At 51.5% G+C, this 26,633-nt stretch overlaps 10 protein-coding genes across 10 annotated transcripts; 4 read left to right on the forward strand and 6 right to left on the reverse strand.

Moving 5' to 3' along the window:
• Window positions 1-3,488: 3,488 nt before the first annotated feature.
• N7506_006995 (putative PHD finger domain protein) lies at window positions 3,489-6,316 on the reverse strand (the record flags this gene model as incomplete). The annotated part of the gene is made up of 5 exons (XM_056956288.1): window positions 3,489-4,685; window positions 4,737-5,582; window positions 5,639-5,858; window positions 5,921-6,018; window positions 6,143-6,316. The coding sequence occupies 5 exons, from the start codon at window positions 6,314-6,316 to the stop codon at window positions 3,489-3,491; spliced, it is 2,535 nt and encodes an 844-aa protein (XP_056810622.1).
• Window positions 6,317-7,213: 897 nt separating this feature from the next.
• Window positions 7,214-8,563, reverse strand: N7506_006996 (Rcd1-like cell differentiation family protein; the record flags this gene model as incomplete). Its single annotated transcript, XM_056956289.1, has 4 exons — window positions 7,214-7,388; window positions 7,446-7,821; window positions 7,880-8,035; window positions 8,116-8,563. 4 exons carry the CDS (start codon window positions 8,561-8,563, stop codon window positions 7,214-7,216), a joined length of 1,155 nt encoding a protein of 384 aa, XP_056810623.1.
• A 658-nt stretch (window positions 8,564-9,221) lies between these two features.
• On the reverse strand, window positions 9,222-10,431 carry N7506_006997 (uncharacterized protein; the record flags this gene model as incomplete). The annotated part of the gene is made up of 2 exons (XM_056956290.1): window positions 9,222-9,328; window positions 9,390-10,431. The coding sequence occupies 2 exons, from the start codon at window positions 10,429-10,431 to the stop codon at window positions 9,222-9,224; spliced, it is 1,149 nt and encodes a 382-aa protein (XP_056810624.1).
• Window positions 10,432-11,705: 1,274 nt separating this feature from the next.
• N7506_006998 (uncharacterized protein) lies at window positions 11,706-13,034 on the reverse strand (the record flags this gene model as incomplete). Its single annotated transcript, XM_056956291.1, has 3 exons — window positions 11,706-12,839; window positions 12,905-13,003; window positions 13,026-13,034. 3 exons carry the CDS (start codon window positions 13,032-13,034, stop codon window positions 11,706-11,708), a joined length of 1,242 nt encoding a protein of 413 aa, XP_056810625.1.
• Window positions 13,035-13,493: 459 nt separating this feature from the next.
• Window positions 13,494-15,654, forward strand: N7506_006999 (uncharacterized protein; the record flags this gene model as incomplete). The annotated part of the gene is made up of 3 exons (XM_056956292.1): window positions 13,494-13,895; window positions 13,945-14,409; window positions 14,461-15,654. 3 exons carry the CDS (start codon window positions 13,494-13,496, stop codon window positions 15,652-15,654), a joined length of 2,061 nt encoding a protein of 686 aa, XP_056810626.1.
• Window positions 15,655-16,138: 484 nt separating this feature from the next.
• On the reverse strand, window positions 16,139-18,649 carry N7506_007000 (uncharacterized protein; the record flags this gene model as incomplete). Its single annotated transcript, XM_056956293.1, has 1 exon — window positions 16,139-18,649. One exon carries the CDS (start codon window positions 18,647-18,649, stop codon window positions 16,139-16,141), a length of 2,511 nt encoding a protein of 836 aa, XP_056810627.1.
• A 321-nt stretch (window positions 18,650-18,970) lies between these two features.
• Window positions 18,971-19,712, reverse strand: N7506_007001 (uncharacterized protein; the record flags this gene model as incomplete). The annotated part of the gene is made up of 2 exons (XM_056956294.1): window positions 18,971-19,261; window positions 19,320-19,712. The coding sequence occupies 2 exons, from the start codon at window positions 19,710-19,712 to the stop codon at window positions 18,971-18,973; spliced, it is 684 nt and encodes a 227-aa protein (XP_056810628.1).
• A 541-nt stretch (window positions 19,713-20,253) lies between these two features.
• Window positions 20,254-21,412, forward strand: N7506_007002 (isopenicillin N synthase family dioxygenase; the record flags this gene model as incomplete). Its single annotated transcript, XM_056956295.1, has 4 exons — window positions 20,254-20,310; window positions 20,344-20,613; window positions 20,703-21,138; window positions 21,183-21,412. 4 exons carry the CDS (start codon window positions 20,254-20,256, stop codon window positions 21,410-21,412), a joined length of 993 nt encoding a protein of 330 aa, XP_056810629.1.
• A 267-nt stretch (window positions 21,413-21,679) lies between these two features.
• N7506_007003 (DNA replication protein PSF1) lies at window positions 21,680-22,466 on the forward strand (the record flags this gene model as incomplete). The annotated part of the gene is made up of 3 exons (XM_056956296.1): window positions 21,680-21,754; window positions 21,802-22,313; window positions 22,373-22,466. The coding sequence occupies 3 exons, from the start codon at window positions 21,680-21,682 to the stop codon at window positions 22,464-22,466; spliced, it is 681 nt and encodes a 226-aa protein (XP_056810630.1).
• A 727-nt stretch (window positions 22,467-23,193) lies between these two features.
• N7506_007004 (sulfate transporter family protein) lies at window positions 23,194-26,492 on the forward strand (the record flags this gene model as incomplete). The annotated part of the gene is made up of 2 exons (XM_056956297.1): window positions 23,194-23,422; window positions 23,494-26,492. The coding sequence occupies 2 exons, from the start codon at window positions 23,194-23,196 to the stop codon at window positions 26,490-26,492; spliced, it is 3,228 nt and encodes a 1,075-aa protein (XP_056810631.1).
• Between the last annotated feature and the right edge of the window lie 141 nt (window positions 26,493-26,633).

Below are 26,633 nucleotides of genomic sequence, written 5' to 3' on the forward strand. Positions count from 1 at the left end.
AGGGATTCGGCGATCCCGTGTAGCCCTTGCCCTAAGTACGGAGTATGGCGTATAGCTCGGCTCGAGGCAGACAAGTTCTTCTCCTCTCAGGTAGCAATGACGGTAAATCCGGATGGCCAACCGAAGATCGTGGGGATCAAAGTTTCGGAGGAAGCGTGTGATTCTCCCGTCTCTCCCGTCTCATTTCAACGCCTTTCTCGACTACCGTATGGGTGAGGGAGTATTGTGTAGTATAAGGTCCTCCGTGCGCAGCTCCACTGATCTCGACCGTTAGTGGGCCGTTACGCAATGACGCCGTCCAGATCTGAGAGATTACACTCAATACACGCCCAAGCTAAGGTTAGTATGGAACTGTGTAGACGCTAGGACCAGTAGATGGCTGGTTCATCACAATCACATTTCCACAGATCCCGTTCTTCTCCGTCCGTTCGGAGGATGCGAACTTGGGGCTGTTTTAATCTAAGTGGACGGTTAAATGGTTAGTTGCCACATCCTCCTTTTCTATACGGCTATACAGAGTATCAAATGCACAGACTTCACTCTCAGGGACTGATATGATGTAGATCACAGCAGGGTTCACCATCTGGCCTCTGTGCTGCATATACTGTGCTCTGTACTTCGTATACTCCGTACTCCGGACACGATCTCACAAGCGAAAGTGGAGCCGATGGAACAAAACAAAAAAAGGAGCACGATTTCGAATGCAATTGTCCTTTTCGTATCAAACTAATTTAGTGGGGAAATAGTCGGCTGTAGCCTCCCGTGTTGGAGACTAAAAATTGGCGCGGTTGACAAATACTTGTCCGTTTGCCTGCCGTTGCCCTCTGCCCTGGCTACTCTGTACTTGTTTCGCTTTTCTAATGTGCTATTCTCTGTTCCTAGACTATATCCTAGTCATGACGCTTCTATGACCAAGAAAGTCAAGACACATCCAAATGCGTGTAGCAGATGATCAGCTCGGAAGCGCGGCAGGGGAGTGGCCGGGCCAAGTTCCGGAACTCCACAATTTCAAGTTACCCTCTGCTATATCCCTTTTATCCATTTTAACTATATCAGACTATAATGAGATGCATATGGTGGAGACGAAAGCTCAGATTCCAAAACTCTGGAGATCGGTCGATTCCCCCATGGAGTTAGGGAGATGCTATTCGGAGATTGAGATTTTAACCTGAACCGGTTAGGGAGTTTAGGAGTTTGGCCCTTTTCTCTCTTTTTTTTTGACTTTTATTGGTTCTCGTATTGCCCTTTTCTCGTTTGATATCCTTTTTTCATTGGTTGTGGAGCTTTAAGCTCAAACTCTACCCTAATATTCACATACTTCCAATATGCAATTACGAAGAGCTTCATAGGAAGGGCAAATCTGGACATGAGCACATGTGGACAAGTTTATATTACGTAGTATGCTCTCTTGCCCCGTGGGCTTTACTTTCGGACAGCTTAAGCCCAAAAAACGCCCCCAAACGGGAGAGAAGTGGAGAAGGACAGATCCGGAAGACAGAATTTGCCTCTGAAATTGTATTGAAATTAAGCTTGGAATTACTGGAGCATCGTATTGAGCATAGCTAGTGAGCACCTGGGCATAGCCTTAGTGTATCTAGCTCTGAATCTCCTATGTTGGTCACATAGTATACAACCTACAGCCTCAAATTCACATATCGCTTGATATAAGCCGCACCTCCCCGGTCCCGTGTACCCCCCCTGCACATATTCTGTCCATAGTACGGATTACGGAGATGTACTGAGAGCATTGATCAATCACCTGGGTCCTGATTCAGTGGAAGAAATTACCGTCAGATGGGGGGTAGATGCAGCTGCAACTACCGTTGTGCAGGTTAGTGCGTGATCTACATCGATCGCACCCAATGAGCCCCCAGCGGCCGCCTGTATGTAAGTTGACTGTGCCACACGTCAGTTCTGACCGACCTGGCTAGCTGCTGTACTTTTGTGTGGGCTTTTTAGCGCGCTGGTCGTCCTCTAGGCAGTTCGTGGGGCCCTGTTTAGGGATTTGGATCTAATTTCGGGAATCGCGTATCTTGACTGAACTCCTACTCGTAAAGCTTTCCCATTTTCACATTGCAATTTTCCCGCTCGGAGTTAGTGTAGCTGCGAGATGGGGCTGTCTTAGTTTTGTTTTGTTTTGTTTTTTCTGATGTTTTTTTATTTTTTTTTCTTCGCTGATTTTGCTGCCTGCTGTATTTTGAGACTTTTCACCTCCTCATGCTTGGTAATTGCAATAGATAATAGATGAGTGAGACAATTAATAAAGCAATGGCATAATATGATTGAGCCGTGAACGGCTTTGTGCCGATGGGTTCACGCTGTCATGCAGCTAAGCGTGATAACACGAGTTGTTGGCGGTTGGCTGGGCAGGACTGCGTCGGGCAATGCGTTTGTTGGCTAGTTTTGGTAGGGATATGTGTCGATCGCCCTATCCTGTCGGTTTGCATTGTGGCTGGCTCCAGGGCTGCCCAGGTGGACGATGTGTTGACCACCGACTTTTCGTAGATGTTCGGTGCGAGGTAGGGCAAGTAGGCGCTGGTCCAGGCGATACGGCGTGGGTTTGCATCCCTCCAGGGCTGCCCTGGGGGGTTATCAGGTAGTATGTACAGCGCATAATTTATATTGCTTGACACTTAATTCAAAAGTGTTGGCTATCAATTACCTATAGACTTGACCTGCTGTGTATCGAAAATATATCCATGTCCTGTAGACTTCCAAGGTCATTCCACGCCTCCACCTGGGCAACCTTGAGGACAACCTTGGAAGACATTGCTTAGTCTAGAATACCTAGGTACAATACAAATGAACAGACAATTCGCTATTGAAACAACTGTTATTGTCTTTAGAATACATATCCTAGTCACTAAAACACCCGGTGCCCTAAGGCAAGACCGTCTTGAAACGCCGCTCAACATCCCATCCATCTTGATGCATTGTGAAACAAGAAACAAAAGAAAAGGAAAAACATGCAAACAGAAAACGCCAACCGTCAAAAGCCCAACAGAATGAAAGATGATTCATAGACCGGACCAACGACGGTGAAGACTCGATATGAGAATGGTACATCAACGGAGCAGAACAAACCACAGGGGAAGAACGAAGAGCTTTTGAAGAAATGAGAGACTCAATCCAAGTACCCAGACCATCATAGTTATTGTTTTTTTTCATGTTTTTAGGGTTGGGTGGATGAGGTGTCGTTGTTGGGGAAAAGGACTCCGGTATTGGGGATAAACAACTCCGGCTGCTTCTCATTTGCGCCCACCCAACCCCTTTTAGTGAAGAAGTTTAAAGAGACGTCAAAAGTGATTCAATGATACATGTCACATTTGCTTTTTGAAATGCACAATGCTTCAATTTGGCTCGTAGGTCGGTGGAGAGTGGTGTCCAAATCGATACGTGAATCTGCGCATGTTCCAAAGACTGGGGTAAAAATAAAAGAGAAAATGCCGACAAAAGGATTAAGCCGTTCAGAGCATGGTGTTACAGGATTAGTTCTGGCCATTGCTTCCACGCTGGGGCGATGGGACAGGGTCAGGGTATTGGGATGTGGTCCCGGAACCCAAAGGAGGGATGCGGTTCAGGGATGGCGATGACATTGGATGCTGGCCATTGCCCTGGTAATGGTGTGCCTGGTGGAGCATGGATGCGTTCTCACGTTGCCGGCGCTCCTCTTGTTCGGGCGTCATGCACTTGACCGGGATGATAGGGGCATCGGGAGAGCTCCGGCCCATGAGTTTCGGGCTGGGCTCTAGGCGGCGAATGGGAGGGAGGACAGGCGCACCGGCCATGCCGCTGGCAGTCGGGGGACGGGGTGACTGTTTGGTCGGGCTGATCCCGGACATTCCCATACCATGTGAGCTTTGAGGGGGCGACGAGTGGTGGCCGTTGGGCGTCGCAGCAGAGAATGACGGGTAGCCGCTAGACATTGCTGGTGTGGCTGCATGGCCGGACTGCGGGCGAGGAGTTTCGAAAGAACCCCATGGAGATGGTGCCTGGCTAGGGGCAGCGTGAGGGAAGCCTGCAAGTAGACCAACGTCGGGGTTTCCCTGAGTCGGAGACATTGAGGGCTGGTTCTGCACCGGACTCTGGTTGGAGTGAGAGGAGGACGGCCGTACAGACTGGTACGAGCCAACGGGAGGAAGGTGAGGAGCCGGTTGCATGGACGGCAGATGGTGCTGTGCGGAAGGAGGTCGTGGGTGTTGCTCCATAGTGGAATGAAGCAAGCCATTCATGCCCTTGGGAGGGGAGAACGGTGGGCGAGGCGGACTTGAGGATGGTAATGTGTCTCGATCGGCATAATGAGCCCGACGCTGGGGCGAGGGAGGGGGATAGAAATTGCCTTGGCCAACAGTGGGCTGAAGGTCAAACTGCGACCTTGGTTGTTCATTCTGAACATTGGAAAGAGCGGCGTGTGACTTCTTCACTGGGGAGGGAGGGGCCAGATCTCCATCGTCTTCCAATTTCCGCTTCTTGTCGACCGGACCAGCTGAAGGAGACGCCGAAGCGCTGACCCGGAACTTCAAAGGGGGGATCTTGGGCCTGTTGGCCTGTTCCTGTTTTTGCTTGCACTCGCGACACACGAAATGGAAGTCCTCCTCTTCGGCCGCTTGCTGGGAGACACCAAGACACTTGCTATGTTGCCACACGTTGCATTTCTCGCATGCAATACTGTGACTTCCGTCATCCTAGTAGAATAGTTAGTATGTGGTTACTAGCGGCCGGAAATCGAAACTCACCAAGTTCTCGCCATGCACTCCGCACCCAGAGCAGTCAAAGATCCATTGATCATCCGGAGCGAGCTCAGCTAGATTCCTTTGGGACTTCTCCATCTCAGACTTGAGGTTTCGGGCGGAGGCCCTGCTTTCGCCGTTATTGAGCCTTTCTTGCTCCTCGGCCAGTCGCTCCAACTCGGCCTCGTGCAGCAGGCGCTTCTGTTCACGATCCCTGATTCGCTGCTCACGAGTCATCATTCGTGACTGTCGATCTTCCTCATGTTGGCTTTGTCTGGCTTGCTCCTTGCGGGCCTCGGCTAGATCAGCCTCGTGTTTGCGAATGGCTTCAGCAGCCTCTCGCTCCTGTCGCTCCTTCTCATCCTTGGCAGCGAGTCGGCTCGACCGCTTGGCTCCAGCAACGAGCTGTAGATTCAACATCTCCTTGTCTCGTTTCTGGCGTTTTCGCAGCAACGCTTCCTCCGCCTTCTCGAGTATGGGCAGAATGTGCTCAACTATGCTGTCGCGAAGATTTTTCTCGTCCGCATCCTTGGTCTTCTGAAGCGGCTCCAGGAACGCCTGATATTCTTCAAGGGTCACAGCGACGCACTCCCATTTGAAGAGGTCGTCGGAATTGAGTGTCCAGTCGTTTGTATCGTTAGTGTTCTTGCTCTCATCGTCGGAACCCTCTTCCGCGGCTGCTGCGGAGACGCGCTTCGAGGTCCGCGAGGCGCGCGAGGATCGGCTCTTCGCCTTCTTCTTCGGCCGTTGGGGCGCAGGAGGGAGAGGGCGATCGGTCCGACGGTACAGACGGTTGTCATCTAGCACGTAGTAAGAACGACCCTCGCGATCCCAGCCAAATTCTTCAATCCGCTGGTCAAAGTCAGCTTATCATGCTCAAGAGTGGGATCATATTGGCGCAATCTTACCCATTCGAGTTGTTCGGATTCCTTCTTCTCGGGCATCTTGTCGCGAATGCGGTCCGCGTTCCAGAAAGTCCACACCGTCAGCTGCTGGAGGACACTGATCTTGGTGAAAACATCGAATTCCAGAAATTTGTTCGGTTCCTCATCGTATCCGAAGGGATTGGGTTTGTTGGGCGCCTTCGCATTGTACTGGCGGCGGGTGTACTCGTCGAAATTAGCGAACCTAGTACCGTAAAGTCAGTCCGTTTGTCCGATATACCAAGCAAAGCACAGCGGTGTACATACGTCAGACCGCGATGCGAGGAGATCCATTTCAGGAGACACAATCCGATCTCCAATAGCTTCTCTGAGGGTTCAGGCTTGAGACATTCAGCTTCTAGGTCCTGGAATCAGAGAAGACAGGTTGTCAGCGCGGGTTCACATTAGAGAAAAAGGGTGAGCAGAGTCATGCACAATGCGACACAGCGCGCAACATTGATCTCATCTCATGGCAGCGAGGGAACATACCTCGATTCCAAAGTCCTCGTCAATCTTCATGACTTGTCCAAAAATGGCAATGTACTGCATGAGACTTGCAAATTCCCACGAGCTTCGCAGCTTGGGTAACAGTTCAGGCTGTTCGGGGGCATCTTGCTCTGCCACCGGAATGGCCTCAGAACGGGTGCGCTTTCGCGATCCCATCGCGGCGGGACAGCCGTCAAGGCCGGTGTTCTGGGGGCGTTTAACGGAGGTTGGCTTCGAATGTGTATGAAAGCCACAGCAAATGTAACTCTCAAGACAGGGAGGATAGCAAATGAGGCGCAAATGAAAAGTAGATCGGTATGGTTGGGTGATCTTTTTTTTTTCTCGTGTCGTGAGGCGATGCGGATGAATCCAGGCGCGTCACGAACCAAGTCACGTGAGACAATTTCACCAAAAGGGGATCCAGTGAGATCGACCGATCTATAGATCTTCACTAGTCTTTGCTTTGACGGACAATCCCATTACACTGTGAATAATCAGATTGATTGGAATGCTTTTGAATAAGATGCACATATACACAGTGAAAAAGCCACAAAAAAACAGACGAATCTTTGGATATCTCTTGCTCATAGGGTCTATTTCACAGAGCAGTTTGGGCGTCAAAGAAATAAAAATGCACAGAGACGACAGCGCCGACCAGAATTCACGCCACCCGACTGATAGCAGCATAGTGCTACCCCGTCAGAAAGAAATCACGAGCAGAACAGAACATATTTCCCAAACAAGATGCAAAGCCAAGCAGATAGAAAAGGAAAAGAAAAAAGTAAGAAGAGGAAGGAAGAAAGAAAGAAAGAGAAAAAGAAAAAGACACAAGAATACATTAAACCCCCCGCAGATCGAAACCCCAAAGCCAGTATCCTTGCGGAAGGAGAGAAACAACCAGGAATGAAGAGAAAACGGATGGACCCTGATGCCCTCAATCGACGACATACCTCACACGCTAGATCCAATTCTTCAACCTCAATTTTGCGCCTTGTGACCGTTAATCGCCAGAAGCCCTTTCCCATGCATTTCATAAGGTGGAATATGTCGGAAGAAACAGATGCTTTTCATATGTTACATGGCTGCCGGAGCCCCGTCCGAGACAGTGTCGGATAAGTTGATGAGGAGCTGAGCCAGACAGCGCTTGGTGGCTGCGTCGTCGCGGAGGACCGAGGAGAACGTGGCATCCCGGAGAGGTTCGGGGAGACATTGTCTTAAGGCCTCGCGGGCCCGGCTGTTGTCACTAAGTCTGCACTGGCTGTTAGAAATGATCAGATGAGAGAGGGGGATGTTCGAGGACACTCACCGAAGGAAGCAGCGCACAACATGCTTAAGTAGGCGGACAGTCTGTTGCTCTACCAGCTGGGTGACCATGTTGCTGAGAACAGTGCCCACCGCATAAAATCTCTCGTATGTCGCACAAATGTAGCCCAAGCCAATATCGTCAAGCAGAATCTTCTGTACAATGAAAATGGCAACGGTCTTGCTAAGCTCAGATCCGGTTTCCATGATCCGAAGACAGAGAGGGATGATCTCGGTGGTCAGGAGGAAGTTGATCACATCGGAAGAATCATTCTTCACCAGGGCGCCGATCACACCCAGCGACGTCAGACGGAGGTACTCGAAGGGGCGAGACTTGGATGTGGTATTGAGGAAAGGGTAGAGGAAAAGAGGGATGTGAGCTGAGCGAAAGCCATTAGCAACGAAATTTGTGCGATGTGCACCTGAAATGTCGCTTACCGTTCAAGAACAGGGTACGGGTCTCATTGTGAGATGCGACGCATTGCAAAAGCGCCAGCGCATTGCAGACTCGATTTGAAGCGGCGGCAGTCAGTTGAGAGGGGTTCAACAGCGGGTAAACCGAGATGATTTCCTGGAGGAGCGCGGTCATGACACCTGCAAGTTGCCGAGTTAGCTTCGGCCCAAGGGCTGGGCGCACGTTGGGGCAACTGAGGGACTGGGAGTGTTCGCCATACCGAAAGAGTGCCAAATGACCAGTGCTAATTCAGGAACCTGTTCCCGTTTCTTGCTCAGTTCCATCAAGGCGGTTTCCCGGCGAGCGGGATCCAAGAGTTCTGCGACCCAGATGAAGACCTTGCGATTCTCTTCGCTGATGCCTCCATCCATGACGTTGACTCCGTTCGCCATCCCGTCTCCTCCCATGCCAGCAGCGCCACCGTTTCCCTGCGCGGGATTCCCGGCGCCATTACCACTCATCGCAATGCGGCCATAGTGTTGTTGCTGGGCCGCGGCAGCCGCGGCTTGCACCTGAGCATGCTGTTGAGCAACCAGGGAAGCGTGCTGCTGTTGCGACTGGTGGTGTGGCTGAGCCTGGTGGTGCTGCTGATGCTGCAGCCAGGAGGGATCGGCCTGGGGGTATTGGTGTTGGTGAGAGAAGACGTGTTGGCTCGGCGCTTGGAGCATGGTGGGCGAACTCGTAATACTCCGATCAGAGGGTGAACCGGCACACGACTGAAGTATAGAGGGAAAAAATAGGGTAGGGTCAGGAGTTTAATCCCGAGACTAGACTCATTGATGTTGGAAGCGGAGAGGGTGAGAAGAGAGAAGTTCGGCAGTGAAGGCGGGGAGGTGCCGTTACGCCTTTGTGTGGCCGGGGGAACTTCACTTCGCTTTTGGGTACGTGCACCTCTGCCGATCTACTCTCGGAGTCTGGTGAATTTGACTGAAAATACAGAACATAGCTGAATATTCTATCTGGAGATCAGATTAATGACATTTGGGTTTACCCCCTGCAGAGGCAGAATACATTGTTGGCTGCAAGATGTAATGGCTTGTTCATGCCGCTGCCCGCTGACTGAAAAAGTACCCAATTACTATACAGTTCATGCTCAATATCAGAACTATTGTAATCACCTTATTCAGTCAAATCAACAGTCAGAGAGGTGGGCTGTATTTCATCGTACAAGCTACAGGGTACCCAGTATCGTGAACAATGAATTCGTATTATCATGTCAAGTTTGTACTCGTAAATCCATATGTACATCAACATCAAAAAGGTCATGTGTAAGTCATAGTGATACATCAATCATGTAGAGAAGCGCCGTAAATGCTACCGAAAAGGTCAAAAGTCATAGATGAAAGTCAAAAGTGAGGAATCATCGCCGGCTCGATCGAGCGCGCGATTGTCGGGATCGTCGTGTGTCCCGAGTACGTCGGTCAGAACTTCGGCTGCCTGGGAGAATGTTAGTATCAATAACAAACAAGGAATGAGGAGTGGAGGTGAACATACTGCCAGTTCCGGAATAGTAGTCGGAATAGTAATAATAGGAGCTAGGGTACGAGGACTCGGTCTTGCTGTCGTCATGCTCCTTATCATGGTGTCTCTTCAAGCCCAGGCAAATGGCCAGAGCACCGAACAGGATGGCCAGTTTGCCCCAGCTGCTGCTTTTCTTTTCACTGACATCACTGCCTTCGGCGGCTGGTCTGGCTCCGAACCAGGTTCGCCGTCCAGCAGGGGGAGGAGGGCGGCTGTGAGAGTGGTGAGAATGGCGCTCCTCCACATAGGTCGTGTCTCGTCGGCGACGTTTGCCAATACCGAGAGCTGCAAAGAGTCCATCGAGTGCGCTCTTGCAGCATATACAGGCGCAAATCATCAGCAGCAAGAATGCACCGGCGATCGAGCCGATGACGATTCCGGCAATCGCGCCACCACTGAGTCCTCCGCTGTTGTCGGAGGCTTTGGCTCCGATCAGGTCGGCACCGTCTGTTCCGACAGGTGCCGTGAAGCCTTCGGTCGTGGTCGGGGCGGAGGTCGCTGTGACCGTGCTGGCCCCGTTGCTCGTTCCTCGCACCCCCGGCGTGGCCGCTGCATCAGTTCCCGCGGCTGTGATGGCTACAGATGAGCTTTCGGCCACACATTCACCGTCCTGGCACTCTTGCGCCGCCTCGCAACAGCGAGTCCCGCATTTTGTTTCACCAATGTCGGCTCTGCAGGTTCCTGTGCTTGTCGCTGCGGCAAGTTGACTACTCCACACGGATGTAATTGTCGAGAGATCGGTTTCGGTCAGCGTGTAAATAGTGGTGAAGTACTGGTACTCTCCGCTGCTGCCACCGCTATCAGAGCACACGGCTTCATTGGCACTGTTGGTAGAGCATGTCTGGCCCGATGAGCAGCACAGCCAGTCGTTGTAGCCGCAGGGATTCGCACAACGCTTTTCGATGGTGCTGTTGAGTGTGTTTGGCTCTAGCGCGAGCGGGGTTGCGGCGGTCAATGAGCAATTGAGTAGTAAAGTCAGTGTCGACAAGACGGACAGCGCAGACGAAGACCGCATGGTGAGCGGAATACACAGCGCTCAGGCCGTTGGCGACGAGATCGAGAGGGAATCCAAGTGGAAGTATATCTTCAGCAGTGTCTCATCTGATTGCGAACAATGCCTGTGGTACGGATTAAACTCTCGAGGAATGATTGATCTCGAATTTTCGGAATGCAAGAGAGAATGGAAGAAGAGAAAAGAAAGAAAACATGTGGTGGTTGTTCTAGTCCATTTTCCCATCCCCAGCCACTCTACCCAACCACCCGCTTTTCTCTTCGAGACCGACTTTCAACTTTCCTCACCTCCGGGGGCTGGGGTTTCAAATTAAAATCTACCCTCGTCCATTCTGATTGGCCCAGCGGGTAATTTACCTCGAATAACACTCCCCTGCAGTTAACGATCAGCGCGGGTTTGGGGCTTGGATTCCCCACCAGCGACGTTTCCACGATCAACACCGCCATTCCAAGTACGGAGCTCCCTTGGATGTAAGACAATCCCATGGTGGGAATTGGGCAGCCATTGCCAGCACAAAGCGAGAAATGGGCGAAACAAGCATGGTCCTACTAACCCCAGCCCAACAATCAACTGCCCAATCGCCCGGAAGCCCTGACGATCCGACGGCAAGGAAGTCCCAGGTGCATGAAGGTAAATCGCAGCATTCGCATGGAATAATTGATGATCTATGCAGTTATGCCTGAGAGACCGGGCACCTCTGTCTGGTCAACTCCGTCCAGGGCCTGGAACTCTGTTCAAGATTTATTGTCGCGGCGTGGAAACAATTGTTTACTACGGGCGGCCTTGTTGTGGAGTGATCCAATCCCAACCAACAAGTCCAATCATACTCCGGATCCTCTGTGATACCCAATGCGTCATTCTCCCCAGATGGCTCCAACGAAAGCCCATGAGTCATCCGCAGGTTATGCCCAGGTGGAAAGCCTCTTTTCGCATCCCCCCACTTAGCCACATTTGAAACGGGCTTCAAACCATCCACGATCTCACCTCCCGTGATCGATCCACCATGGACCGCAATATTGAGCATACTACTCCTCCTTACGGAGTACACAAAGCTTTTGTTGCGTATGGGTGGGGTGGGATTTCAACTCGGCCCACAGGACCCAGCTGACGGTGCGGGTCAGGTCCAAAGTACTGCATGAGTCGTTCACCTCTGTGTCGTGAATGGTACCAAGAGATCCGAGAATCGATTTCATGAATACACAGAAGCATCTCATGGCTATGTCTAGAAATAATGTCTATTGAATCGGAAGGTGAATGGACAATATCCTGGACCTGGCTCAGGCTGAACTGGCGGCAAGAGCTCGTTTCCTCCGGAGTTCGAGCATCAAAAAGCCCAAGCAAACAGCAGATCCCAGATACATAAATCCAACAAAAAGCTGCACTCGGAGATAGGGCTTGGGCTCCTGCGAATCATCTCTCAATTGCAGCGCAATGGCTTCAGCGACCGTCGTGGGCGGACAAAGTGTGAACCACAGAATCCCCAGTCCAGTGCCGAGATCCTGCAGACCTACAACTTCGGCTGCGAGTGGTGCGGCAGCAGCTAGAAGGGTCCCAGCAAATAGCCCCACGGCTATTGAAAAGAAATATGTCAAACCAAGAGAGTCGACGAAGATCCAAAACACCAATGACAGAAGGCCTGTCAGAAGAGAGGCAATGAGGGCAACATTGATTCGCCCAAAATGATCACTCAGTAGGCCGACGGCCGGACGTCCAATTGCCTGACCGAGATTGAGGAGTGCGCTTGCTAAGCTACCTTGTTGTTGAGTGAGTCCAATTGCAACTGAGAAGCTGGGCAAACTGAACAGCAGGACGACATATCCTAGGGCACTCAAAATCGCCCAACCTAGCAATAAGAGATAATCCAATCTCCATATGATGGATACTCGAAACGGTGATCCTTTCAGCGAGGCGGAGTATGAGGGTATCCGAAGGAGGTTGGAACAGATCAGGTTTATAACGAAACACAGGATCGCCAGTATGCGCATCGCCCACGGAAAGCCGAGTTCTGGAATCATCTTCCCAACTGCGAGGGAATAAACCAGCCCGCCTATTCCAGAGCCAGATGAAGCAATGCCATTAACCAAACTTCGCCGTTTCTTGAACCAATGTGAAGTGATGCCAACAGACCCACAGAAACAAAGGCCCATGCCAAACCCGAAACATGCGCCTTGGGACAGGAAGAGCTGCCAATTGGCCTCCACAAAGGACGACGTTATCAACGAGACCGCTTCCAGGATGGTTCCGAGATTCAAGACGAATCGATGAGATACCCTGTGGCAGAGATAGGTGGCGAGGGGTGCAATGAGCATGGCACAAGAAATGCTCAACCCTCCCACGAAGGCATACTCGAGAGCTGATGTACCAGGGAAAAGGTCCGACGAAAGGTAATATGCAAGGAACACCCCGTAAGCCTGGAGAATCGCCGAGCCGTTAGCCATGTTTATCGAAGGAAGCACAAGGGACGCTCTTGTCTCACAGCATTGATGCCCCATGTGTGCGCGTTCATGAAAAAAGTACAAGCAACACAGACCCAACCATAGCCACCCTCTCGAAATTCCTCCGAGCTATTTTTCGGCTGGGGGAACCTTGTGGATTACCCTCTTCATGGTGAGATTTACCGTTCATCTTCGCTCCTGTATCTATTGCACCTTAGCTTCAGTCTTAAGACCAATTTATGATGGAAAGCATGGCTCTCATGTTGCCTTGTCGAGCGGCGATGCGATGCGATTTCTCCGAGAACAATTGGCTGCCCCCTGGTTACCCTAGCAAAGGTCGGAGGTGAGACCGAAAGCGCCGATTGTCGCTCGCCTCAAGCATTGTGGCTGAGGTTGGGGAAAGGAGAGCTACCAGAGCACATCAGTATTGAAATAACATCGGATGTTCCCCCACACTACAAAGTTGATGGAGACTCGGGCGCCAAATGTCCGGGACCCACGATCCATGGATCTTTCCGCGCCGAATGGGACCATCTGAGCAGTCTCGGACTCTCGGCGCCGAGACTCCGCAACCTCCAGTAGACCTCCTTGACCACCCAGATCCAAGCTCATACACAAATCTCCTTTATCATGAGAGTGCAGAAGCCTGCAGTTAAAGAGAATAGTAACTCATCTCCCAAGTTAGCCGCACGCTCATGCCTAGCGTGTCATCGGCGCAAGGTCCGTTGTGACCGAGCAGTGCCATGCACGAATTGTTCCAAATGCAATTGTGCCTGCATCTATCCCACCAAAAATCACGACGAGCAGAAGAGTCCAACATTGCAACGTATATCTGATCGCCTCGAAAGATTGGAAACTCTTCTCTCGCGTCTTGTCGATCCTCGTGGGTCCGCAACCTCTAGTGCCGAGCATCAAGTCCAGCATGCGCCAAATTTCCCATCGGGTCAACGAGAGACGTGGGAGCTTTTGTTAAACGATGGAAATAATGTGCAATATGTTAATAATTCAAACTTGAAGGACCTACTCCAGACTGTGAGTATGAAACAGCTTCGATCAGGTGCTATGCTAAAGTGACAACCAGGAAGAGCGTATCAAAACCCAGAGCGTCTCAAATCCTGCAACTACGCCACAGCAGCAGAGATGCGTCGGTGAACAAGCTTCATCATCGCAGGACCCCTGCTCAATAGTCTCTTCTAATGTGCTTGAATTCTATCCGGATTCCCACCTAGCTCTTCAGCTTTGGGCACTTTATGTCAAGTCTGTTGATCCAGTCCTCAAGATTCTACATATACCGACAATCCAGTCCGCCGTCATAGCTACAATTCTGGACCCTAAGTCTGCCAACTTGTCGATGGTTGCTTTGACTTTTGCAATATATTTTGCTGCGGTCACAACACTGGGACATTGCGATGAGCCAATTGAACTTCCCGTGGAGAGATCAATACTTCTCAAGCACTACAAGGCCGCGCTTGATCAACTTCTCCTCGTGACAGAGGTGATGAATCGACCCGACATTACAGCTTTACAAGCCCTTGCAATTTATACAGTAGGTAACTCGGGAACGTCAAGACAACAAGTCCTAACAAAATCCATCTAGACATGTCTACGGGTTCATGAGACAGGTCGCGGTGCATGGGTTCTAAACGGTCTCACAATCAGACTAGCCCAGTCAATAGGTCTGCATCGAGATGGTGCCTCTCTCCACCTAAGTCCATTCGACTCAGAGATACGCCTGCGTCTTTGGTGGCATCTGTGTGTACTGGATTCCCGAGCACCGGAAGATCAAGGATTCGAGCTCACCATCGACGTTCTCAACTGTGGATTGCGTCTCCCTCTCAATGTGGATGATAACCAACTATTTCCGAACATGAAACAACTACCGGTGGAGTCTCTCGGCTGGACAGAGATGTCCTTCTCTCTTATCCAGACTGAGTCCTGTCGGTTGTTGAACCCAGTCCTCGGCACTCGTGAAAATTCCACCTCAACCGCGCCATCAGATCTGACTGCGAAGAGACAGATAATTGAAGAGCGTACCCGTTATGTATCGTCCAAATATGCCATTTCTGCAACCACCGACCAACTTCCATTGATTGCAATGCAGCATTTCACTACAGCTCGCAAGAAGATGGAGTTCATGCTTCAACTCAGAGAGGAGATTGATAGCCAGAACAGAGATGGAACACATGATTATCCTGATGTGCTGAGGCCATCATTCAAGCTTGCATGCGATGGTCTGGAGAGTAGCATTCGCGTGACAAAGGGAGGTCTCTCCCAAGGACACAAGTGGCTCTTCACCACCTATACCCCGTGGTATGCTCTAGCCTATGTTCTGCGTTGTCTGAGCAATAGTCCATGTGGACCCAGCACAGACCGTGCCTGGGCTTTGGTCGAGGAAGCTTTCCCTCGAGAACTCGGTTTCAATAAGCTTTCTGTCCGCGAAGACGGACATGGTAGTATTTGGAAGTGTCTTGTACTGCTCCGACATCAAGCCCTAGCGGCAAGGAACGCCCAATTATTCACAGACACAGCTCTGAGGTCCACTGATTCTGTTACTACCCAAGACAAATTTCGGGGCCTTGGAGAGATCGAGCCTCAGCCCGGATGTGAGGCTGTTACATCGACTTTGTCGGATGATGGAATGGCTTTTGGGCAGGATCTCATTCCTGGTTCGGATCAAACCTTCTTTTCATCCTTAGACTTTTCGATGTCTGGGGTACCTTATCTGCCGGAGTGGAATGCAGTGATTCATGGGTCGTTGGAGGATGGGAACCACTCGGGCATGATTGACTGAACTGTGGTTAGAGGACACAGTAACCTTGGAAGCAACTATCCTTGGAGAGATAACTAGAAAGTCTATCGATGCAAAGCAGGGATGTATATATCATTATTTTGCATGGCAGCCCACGCCCAGGTGGGAATCTAGAGCTCACGACGTCCATTCCAAGAACTTCGTGTCTCAACATCGCTATTTCGCTAAGAACATGCATGGCAGGCCATATCTGTCAGGTCTGGGGTACCCTGGGAGTAAGGGGCTCATAAGCACCTTTGACCTAGTCGCTCTGCCCTAGGTTTATCTACTTGCTCATATCCGGCAGCTAGCGGGGAAGTCGGCAGGATTAGGGCCTGCAGACGGGGCTTTTGATCCTATGTACGCTGTTTATATCTGAGTATTCATGATATCGCAGGAATTTCAGGGCCACCAGTGACATTTTGTATGTTTTGCATTTTTGGTCGTTCTTGACGCGTTTGATAGATCGTTCGAAAACAAAGTGAACTCAGTAATTGTTGTTTGTGTGCATAGATTCCGATAGACCGCGAGGCGATTTAGGAGACATTTTGTACACCGTCGGGCTCGATGACACCGAGGCCTTCAAAGGACGATTTGGAGTACGCGGTGTATCGGCCATGTCCTCATCCTTCATGTCATTTGGGTCACGAGTAAGGTGGAATATTTCGGCACAGGCTCGCGCATACTCAGGATCAGCCAGGTCGTACTGATCCTTGACTCCCAGGTCCCGCAAATTAACGCCAAAGAACTCCAGTGCGCCGTTATTTTCGCACGGGAGGCCATGTACACGTCCAGTGGTGGAACGCGGGAAGATTGCCGTGCGCAGCTTCAGAGCCATGAAGGAGAACCGCTCTTCATTGGTGCCGTTCATACTGAGGGTCCAAAGGTTGTATTGTAGCTCCCACGTGGGTAGGGGCTTCTGGAGTCCATGCATGCATGCGAACAGATAGTGATACATGCATAAGTAGAAAGGCTGGTAAGCTAGTACAGACATAAACTCATATGGTAGAACCCGTTTGTATTTGGCAAGAATCAGTCCGCGCCAGCCATTGCTAGGCTTGCAAATTTCCGATAAGCCTCGCAAGAGTACACCAGATGCTGGTTGGTGGAATAGGGCTTTGACTTCGGGAGGAGCCTCCATGGTCTCGAAGGTACACATGCGAGCAAGCGCATCGTAACGCGCGCTGACAAGGTGGCGGATCGAAGGGTGCCGGTTAAAGAGTATTGGGTTGGTGCCCGTGAATTGGCGTACGTCGGTAATTTCAAAGCAAGAATTGATGATGTTCCTCGAAGATTGATAGTCACCCAAGTTGTGCTCCAAATGTGCTAGCACTTCGACCGGGTTCTTAGGCTCGCTGAGGCCGCATTCTGGACCTGAGATGGAGCTGTGAATAGCAAGCATGAACGCACGAGTCACGATGATATGGTCCCAAGAAGCCAAATGGCTTTGATACACGTCACCAGGGGTGCCACGGACAGAGAACATGCGACGGTGGCGACCCGGTTTGAATGCGCTCTCGGGAAAGTCATTCTGGCATGTCTTGAAGAAGGGCGACATCAGATTGCGTCCGAGTTGACTCTGGGCGGACAGCTGAAAGTAGCATTGATCGTTCACTTTAAGCTCTCGACTTCCCGAATTGTTGCCAGCGTGAATACGGAGCCAGCAAAAGTGCTGCCAGTCGTTGGGGCTGGCACCAAAGTTCGTTGCATTGTCTTCGAGCAGCACTCCGTAACTATCACACCCTTGATTGCTATAACCTGGAAGGTCAAGGATAGCAAGAGAAACCTCAATCGTTGGTTGATCTCGCAACTGCACGATCACGGGCACGTCGGGGCTATTGCGTTTCAGAGCTTGTCCGATGACAATATTCTTGGAAGTCGAAGAAATCTTTGACTCAGTGTGTGAAGAGGTATCGACAACGTACGCTGCAAAATTCCCCACAAATTTGACGACAAGTCCCTGATCGTCCGAAACAACACGGAAATCAGGATCACAAAAGACCTCGCCGCGTATCTGCTCATACTTCCCCCAGGATTCTTGTGTAGGAGTACTGATCTCCTCATTTTCCAGGCTGACGTTAATGACATTCCGTCCACTGGCGAGTAGTGCGTGCACAAGAGCACGTGGTTGATCTCCAATGATAAGCACTTGAGTGCCCAGCTCACACATCTCGCACAACATCTCGGCCATTGCATTGTACTTATCCACTGGCGAATGATAGGTACACAGTACGGCGCTTTGTACAGGTCCAGAGGGTCCAATATCCGGCAAGAGGAGGCCAACAGGGGTCACCATCCCTACATTAAGTTTTCGAGCCTCATAACCAACGGAAAGCGCACCGGTTCCAAGACCACCGCCAGCGCCAGTACATTCTTCATAGAAAATTGGAACAATGTCTGTGGAGGCAGTGTCTGCTTTCTTTGTGTCTGTCCAGATTTCCAGACCGGCCAGGCGTTCGAGGCAACGCACATCGGAGGAGGAAGCGAAAGCAGAGGGATTGAACTGGCCAATTGCCATGCGATTGACGAAGGAGATGCCGACAGTACTGGAATATTTGATATGAATATCATATGTAGGCGTCAAACCGTACCAATCTTGGTTGAAAGCCTTGCCCCGGCCGAACTGGTGCAGGCGCTTTGCCAGGCCGGCCAGGTTTGCCGCAGAAAGCACGAGTACAGGGTTGTCATGACCGGCGACTGGCACCTGGATACAGTGCACATCAGTTTGATCGCGATTAAAGGTGAGCATGCTGACATCCTCAAAGAACCACTTATTGGCTGGGGTACGAGTAGTGACATGGAATCTGGAAAGCAGCTGGGGATCCAGCGAGACCCATGCCGCATACCCAGTGCGCTCAAAGGTAACAGTAAAACTGTTGATGAAAGCAGGGCCTTCGAAGCTTGCCAGCCACAGACGCGAGTCATCGCTATCAAAACCACGGGGGCTCCATATGTCGCGAACAAGCCTGAAAGGCAGCGTGAACTTGGTAGGCTCCATCAAGAAGAACCAACGATCAAGTAATCAAAGTATGAAAGAAGGAAAAAAGCTCATTCGAAAGGGAAAGTAAGGTGTTGAATCTACCAACGGGGGATGGAAGCGAGATAATGGTCAGGTGGTATAAACAAGCAGCTTTCGCCCTAAAATCGTCTCAACCTCAGATTTGTATCGCCCAAATAAAACACCGAAAAATCAAGGGACAAGACTAGTAGTCGTGATATATCATAAAATCATCGACGCTCACATAAATGGCGAAACATAGACAAAAAAAGATAAAAGAATATACAAACTAAACATTCAGCCATGACCATTTCAAATCCATCATATAAACATTCCCGCAACTCCAACAACTACCCCGAGAGCCAGGTCCTGCAGGCTGGACAAGCGCACAGGAGCATTGTTCCCGTTGGCCTCAGAATCAGCCGTTTGCGTAGCCACCGAGCTACAATAGGCCAGATTAATACCGTGACAAGCATCGGCACTCAAACTCGAGCAGATCGAGGTCGCCTGCGACTGGGCCGTCACAGCCTGAACAGTCTTCCCAGCGCCCTCCCCGCCAATCGTCACGGCATATCGACCCATCAGCGCCCCCGTGCACTGCGCATACTCCGACTGACACACGGAATAGTATGACGAGCAAGTCTGGGGGGTTATTGAAAGCGGTGGGCACGTAGACGAACGGATAAGCGCCATCGATCGTTGACTCTGTGGCTGAGGGGTTGGTGGTTGCGGTTGCGGTCGCTGCGTTCGGGAACATGAAGTTGGTTTCTGTGCCGGTGGTGGTGGAGGTCCCGGTCAGACTGCCCGTGCAGCTTGCGCCGGTCGCGCAGCAGGCGATGTTGTCTGCGGCATCCCGCGAGCAGTTGGTGCCTTGTCTGCAGCAGGCGTTTGCGTTGCCGAGTTCGGTGCACGGGTTCGTGCCGCTGGGGCAGTTGTCGGCCCGGCGGAGGATGCGGAGGACTTCGAAGGCCCGACGGTTGGCTGCTTCCGCGGGGGTGAAGGGGGATGTCAGGGCGTGGGTGGTGAGGAATGTGGTGGCGAGCCAGATCCAGGGGGTCCGCATTCTGGCGGTTTTTACTCCGTATAGATGTGTGGGTTGTTCGTTGTTCGTTGTTCGTTCAAGGTGTCGATGTGCTCATGTCTTATCGGGATGTCAACAAACTACTCGAAGAGGCAAGATTGACTTGTCGACGAGATGAGGAATTGGAGCCAGAGAGTAGGGTTACACACTTCCACGCTGCTCAAGAAGGTTTGCAAAGGAATCGTCAAATGTTCCAGAAGGTCTGAAAAGGGTGCAGTCAGAAATGATGTAGGAAGCTGGTCCCCACTCCCTGCCACAGCAACCGCAGCCCAAGCCCACAGCCCAAAGGCGGTTGACTCCGTACTCCACTTGGGTTTGAGTACTATTTTTGACCAATTTCGAGGACCAAAAGCAATTCGAGTACGGAGTACAGGAATTGGAATAATCTACAATATTGTGACCTTATCCTGAAGACCTACGAATTGAAGCTTATTCATCGCGGACCTTGAGTGTTGGTCTTCCCGTGCCAAACCGGTCACTTTCTTCACCGCGTTTCACAATTCTCCCAGCCTTCAAGTCCACCATGTCCACCATGTCCACCTTGCCCACAGCCACAGCCAAGTCTCATATCCCGGTTGTGGTTTTCGCCTACAATTCGGAGGCTGGGCGGTAGCGGGTCGCCCAAGAACTCATCACCGCTTGTAAAGAGGTGGGTTTCGTATACATCGTCAACCACTCCCTCCCAGAGTCCATGCTGGACGAGGCATTCCACTGGTCCAGATTGTTTTTCGACCTACCCCAGAAACTGAAACTAAAGGCGCCCCACCCGGACGGGTGGGCTGTTCACAGAGGCTACTTATGGCCCAGGCTGGAGAAGGTGTCACAGGCGATGAGTGGTGATGGGTTGGACAGAGAGCAGCTCAGAGAAATACCGGACTTCAAAGTGAGAGCACATTGCGCTTTCCTTTGATTTCTGTCGAGCGCGAGTTGACTGCGGTTGGCATGAAGCCGTAACCCCGCTGACCGCTCCAGGAAAGCTATGACATAGGGAGCGACGAGAACGTCGACCAGCCTGATCAATGGCTGCCCGAGGAGGACCTCCCAGGCTTCCGCGACTTCATGCATCGCTTCTATTGGCAGTGCTTCCGAGTCGGAGGGGAGATTCTCCGAACGCTGGCTGTCGGTCTGGATCTAGATGAGAACCACCTGCTGACCCGGCACTCAGGCCATAATAACCAATTGCGCCTGCTACATTACCCACCTATCCCTGCTGTGGCCATTGAAACAGATCGGGCCGCCCGATGCCCAGCACACACCGACTGGAGTTCCATCACCATGTTGTTCCAGGACGACTGTGGTGGGCTTGAGGTGGAAGATGTTACCCAGCCAGGGACTTTGGTTCCCGCGCCACCTCTGCGAAATGCAATAGTCATGAATGTGGGAGACTTGTTGCAGAGATGGAGCAATGGTTTGTTTTCGGCTCGACTCTGCTTCAGACGCTGACTTGGTCAGATATTTTGATGTCCACCAGCCATCGGGTCACGCTGCCCCCTCTCCCAGATCGCTTTGAGGGATCTGAACGTATGACACGTAGACGCTTCTCGATTCCATATTTTATGTCACCTGATCCGGACACGCTGATTGAGTGCATTGCGTCGTGTGTTGCAGAGGGCGAAATGGCAAAGTATGAGCCGATCACGCAGGGTAACTATAACAAGATGAGAGCATCTACAAACTACTGATAGCACTGGAGTATGATCTCAATATAGTTTTGTTTTGTTTTCCCTCAAAACTTCAGTTGGTGTTGTGACAACTTAACTTCCGTACGAAGTAAACCTCACCTTGTGCAACTTTATACTGTGGTTCATTCTAGCAACGCAAACAGAAACTCTGTAATGTGCAACAGAGCATCTTCACACTCTATTTTTGCATATCAAATCCCATACCAAACTCCATACTTGATGCGCGTCGATCACTTCACCTGACTAAGACGAACTCTTGGCGCCGAAATGGACTCCCGTCTCGATCCTGACCAGGACCCCGACCGTGCGGCCACGATGTACGGCGAACTCGGCAACAAATTGGTACCCGACCTCCCTAAATTTTCCCACCCAGTATCTAACAGCAACAGGTCCAACATGCCAAACGTACACAATCCCTCGCTCACCTCCCCCCATACCAAACCGAGATCGTCCGCGCAGTGACTCGCGAAGTACGCGATCTCGACCGCGATGTTACGCGTCTGCTCTCGCCCTACGAAGGCGGCTTCAATCCCTCCGCAGACCCAGCTATTGCCTGTGCCCTGCTAGTGGATCACCTGTGCATGCGTCGCAACAAGCGCTGTCTGCTGGCGTACCACCGCGTGCGCACCGAAAAGCTTGAGGAACTCTGCTGGACGGGTGTTGATATCCTCGAGCAGCAGCAGCCGGATGGTGGGTCGCAGCAGATGGCATTGGGGCCTTCAGGACACAGCTCGCTGAGTCCGGAGGAGGAGGAGTATTTTCGACAGTATGGGGATCTGCTCGCGGCTTATAAAGGGCAGTGGACGGATGTGGATTTGACGGGGACCTTGGAGCCGCCGAAAGATTTGTTTATTGATGTGAGAGTGCTGAAGGATGCTGGTGAGATTCAGACGGAGTATGGGTATGTATTTTGTGTTTCTCGTTGGTTTGTTGGGAGACATTTAACTAATGATTGTTTAGTGTGATCAACTTGACCAAGAACAGTCAACTGTATGTTCGGCAGGGTGATGTGGAGCGCCTTATTGCTCAGGGATTCCTGGAACGATTGACTTGAACAATATGGCTAGATGTGCTTCTGAGAAATCCTCAGGATAGAACGTTTAGTTACTGCAGTGGTGGAACTATGTACTTTGAGATACCCCGCCGTTAGTGTTGAGAGCTAATGGCTAAATTGAATTTTTGTTCCATTCGTTCAGCCGTGTCTTCGGTGCTACTCCGTGCAATATATTGAGCACAGAGTAGGATGTACACAATAAGAATAACCTTGGGAGAAATCCCGGCTACTAATGAAGTACTGGCTGATATGGAACTTTTGAAGGTGCAGTGGAGTAACAGCCCAAAGTACGACCATCGCCGATTGGCCAACGGCGCCGTTATGCAGGCAAGGTGCAGATGCGCGTCCGACTCCGGAGGCTATCACAGCTACCCAGCAACACACCACACCCTATAATATGGCCATGGAGGGTAAATTAAAGAGAAGGAGAAAGGGCAAGACAAGCCTTCGAGGCGAGCTAAGATGTCCGCACGGACCACAGTCTTTATCTGGACGTCTATCAGTCCGGATGGGGTTTAGTGGCCCAGCAGAGATAAGACTTCGTTTAGTCAAAACTCCGATGAACCTGCGTTTTTCGCTTTTATCTTTGCTAATTGCATTTCGTGATACTTCTGGGGGTGACTTTGTATATAAAGTGGATGAAGCCATGTTTGCCTCGCTTGCGTCATCTGTCTCCCTATAGCACTTCCCCTCCAATTCCTCCCGGCTGGACGACTCTTGCGTGACCATGGGGGTACTGCAACCTCGTGGACGTCGTGATTCTCGCGCCTCTGCTCTCTCGCGTAATTTGTTCTTGGATCGCGACACTCCAACCACCGCCTCAGAGTCTGCTGTGGAACATGCACACCTGGGCACGTCACCCAGTCCAATGGGAGTAGCATCAAGCTATAACGGGTCAACAATTCGAACTCCCAATCGCTCCTTCTATCACCGGTCATTGAATGCCAACAGTATGGGTGGGTCACGGCAGTCTGCAATTTCCCCCGCTCCCCGGCGCGATTTTTACTGACCATTGGATCTGCCGCAGATCCGGCCCATTATGCTTCAGACGGTCTCCGTGACCAGACCGCCGAGCTAGCCACATACGGTCTATCACTTACGAAAAAGTCACTTCTGCGAGATGGCCCCGGCTTACCGCCCAGCTTGGATATATTTAATGGCAGCCAAAGCCACGGCGAAGCTCACGATCCGAACGAGGCTACGAGCTCTGGTGCCGTGGGGCAGGCTTTGCTGGAGCCGAGATATGCATCTCTCGATCCTGCGTCTGCGTCCTCGGCTTTGACAGAGATGATTCGTCGCCCCTCGGAGGTGATGGTGGAGGAGCAGCCTACGCAACCTAGCGCTGGGGAGATCACGCAGTTCCCGCCCCCACCCACGGTCCTCGAAGAACCAGAGCCTGATACCGAACATACCTCGTTGCTGTCGAAATCGCGGTCGAAATCGACACAGAACTATGGTGCCTCCGATGTGGAGAACCAAAGAGTTCCCATCATCCGATCTCCAACTGCCCTCACCAAAGGACTGTCTAATCTGGCGCAGTGCTCGCGCACTTTGTCCAACCCCAAGTCTTGGAACAAGCGCGCCATATGGGAGCAGGCGGTGGCTTATCCTGCCAGTCTGGTCCCTGCGGTGCTACTTGGACTGCTTCTCAACATCCTCGATGCCTTGTCCTATGGAATGATCCTGTTCCCCTTGGGAGAGCCCTTATTCGCACATCTAGGAACTGACGGTATCTCGATGTTCTACGTCAGCACTATTATATCCCAGGTGGTATTCTCCAGTGGAGGTTCCATCTTCAAGGGAGGAATAGGAAGCGAAATGATTGAAGTAGTGCCATTCTTCCACCAGATGGCGTTCACTATCATGAACTCCATCGGCAAGGATAATCCGAAATCGGTCATTGCAACAACCATTCTCGCTTTTTCCGTCAGCTCAATCCTTACTGGTCTGGTGTTCTTCCTGATGGGTGTCTGTGGGCTCGGATCGCTCATTGGATTCTTTCCCCGCCACATTCTTATCGGGTGCATCGGCGGTGTTGGTTACTTCTTGCTGCAGACTGGTGTGGAGGTTTCCGCCCGGCTTCCCGGGTCTTTGGAGTACACTCTACCCACGCTTCAGAAGCTGTTTGAGCTGGATACTTTCCCGCTCTGGATCATACCTTTGGCTCTAGCTATTGGTCTGCTCGTTCTAAAGCGGTTTGTTCGCTCGAACTTTTTGGTTGGTGGCTACTTCATTGCGGTGGCCGCTGTCTTCTACATCACCACATTGAGCGCACGGGTCTCCATGGATTCTTTGCACCATACTGGATGGGTATTCGATGCCCCATCTTCTAACAACCCTTGGTATCATTTCTACACGCTTTATGATCTCTCGGAGGTCAACTGGACCGCTTTCGGCGAGACAATCCCTGCCATGTTTGCGCTAACCTTCTTTGGTGTGCTACATGTTCCCATCAACGTTCCTGCTCTCGGTATATCAACCGGCGAAGACAACCTCAATGTTGATCGAGAACTTGTGGCCCATGGTGTTACCAATGCCCTTTCGGGATGCGTAGGAAGCATTCAGAACTACCTCGTCTACACAAACAGTCTCCTCTTCATTGCTAGTGGAGGCTCATCTCGCTTGGCTGGTCTAATGCTGGCTGCGGCCACGGCGGGAATCATGGTCATTGGCCCAGTCATCATTGGCTACATCCCGATCATGGTAGTCGGCGCTTTGATCTTCTTGCTGGGCATCGAATTGCTGCAGGAGGCATTGGTGGACACATGGGGAAAGCTGACCCGTCTCGAATATCTCACTGTCGTCATCATCGTCGTGACAATGGGTGCGTGGGATTTCGTCGTTGGAATCTTCGTTGGAATCATTTTGGCCTGTGTCAACTTTGTCGTTCAAACGTCACAAAAGTCCGCCATTCGAGCAACCTACTCCGGTGAGGTTGCTGGGTCTACGGTCCGCCGTCCCCCTATCCAACAGCAGTTCCTACGCGAGGCTGGACAACAGACCCTCATGCTCAAGCTGGGAGGCTACCTGTTCTTTGGTACCATTGTGAATGTGGAAAAAACCATGCGTGGCCTGATCGAGGATGAAGCGTTCGACCGCAGACCCATTCGCTTCCTCATTCTAGACTTCTCGCGTGTATACGGTATCGACTTCTCGGCCGCCGAAGCTTTCACGCGTATCAACCGCGTTCTTCGAAAGCGCAATGTGCAAACGGCTATCTCCGGCTTGAACGTGGACGGTGACGTGGGCAAGTCTCTGCAGAATGTAGGACTATTCGAGCCTGACTCTGGCGTCCCCATATTCGAGGACCTCAACTCAGCCCTCGAGTTCTGCGAAAACGACTACCTCAAAGTATTCTACAACCGCCAAGAAGCACTCACCACTCCTACCGAACCAACCATCCCCAGCGACAGCGACAGCGACCATCATCTCCCAGTCCCCGTTCCTTCATCGCAACCAACAACCCTCCCAGACAATATCGTCAGCTCCCCGCGCCGCCAGTATCTGCAGCGCGTCGCGACATCCACCATCCAAGCACACGAAACTACCACCATGGTCACCCCAGCCTGGTCCGTCATGCGCCAACCGCTTCCCCTCCTCCTCCAAACCTTCCAAGGTCTCTCCCTCCAAAACGAAGACTTCTGGTTCCCCGCCTGCGCCTATTTCTCCCGCGAATCCTACGCCGCCGGCACAATCCTCTACCACGAAGGTGACGCCCCGCACGCTTTCTACCTCCTCGAATCCGGCATGTTGCGCGCAGGCTACGATCTCCCCCAAGGTCGATACTTTGAGCTCATCGTCGCCGGTCGGCCATGCGGCGAACTGCCTTTCTTCAGTGATACCCGCCGCACCGCCACCGTCAAAGCTGAGCGGGATTCTGTTGCTTGGTGTCTTACTGGTGAACAGTGGAAGATCTTGCAGGAGAAAGAGCCGCGCATTGCTCGTGAGCTCTTGACTGTCAGCTTGAAATTTACTACGGAGCGCATGGATAGTATTACTTCTTATGTGTTGACGACGGCGGCTTGAGTTTTTCTTTTTTGCATTTAGCTTTGGGCGGATTCCGTTTTGATCTTGCTTTGCTTATATTCCCCGGCTTGCTTTGGCCTTTTGTACATTGTAGTTGAAATACGGATGCCTACTTTGTCGATTATTATATTTTGGTGCATT

This window comes from Penicillium brevicompactum, assembly GCF_028827555.1.
Source record: "Penicillium brevicompactum strain IBT 35665 chromosome Unknown utg000005l_segment0_segment0, whole genome shotgun sequence".
Lineage (NCBI taxonomy): Eukaryota > Fungi > Ascomycota > Eurotiomycetes > Eurotiales > Aspergillaceae > Penicillium > Penicillium brevicompactum.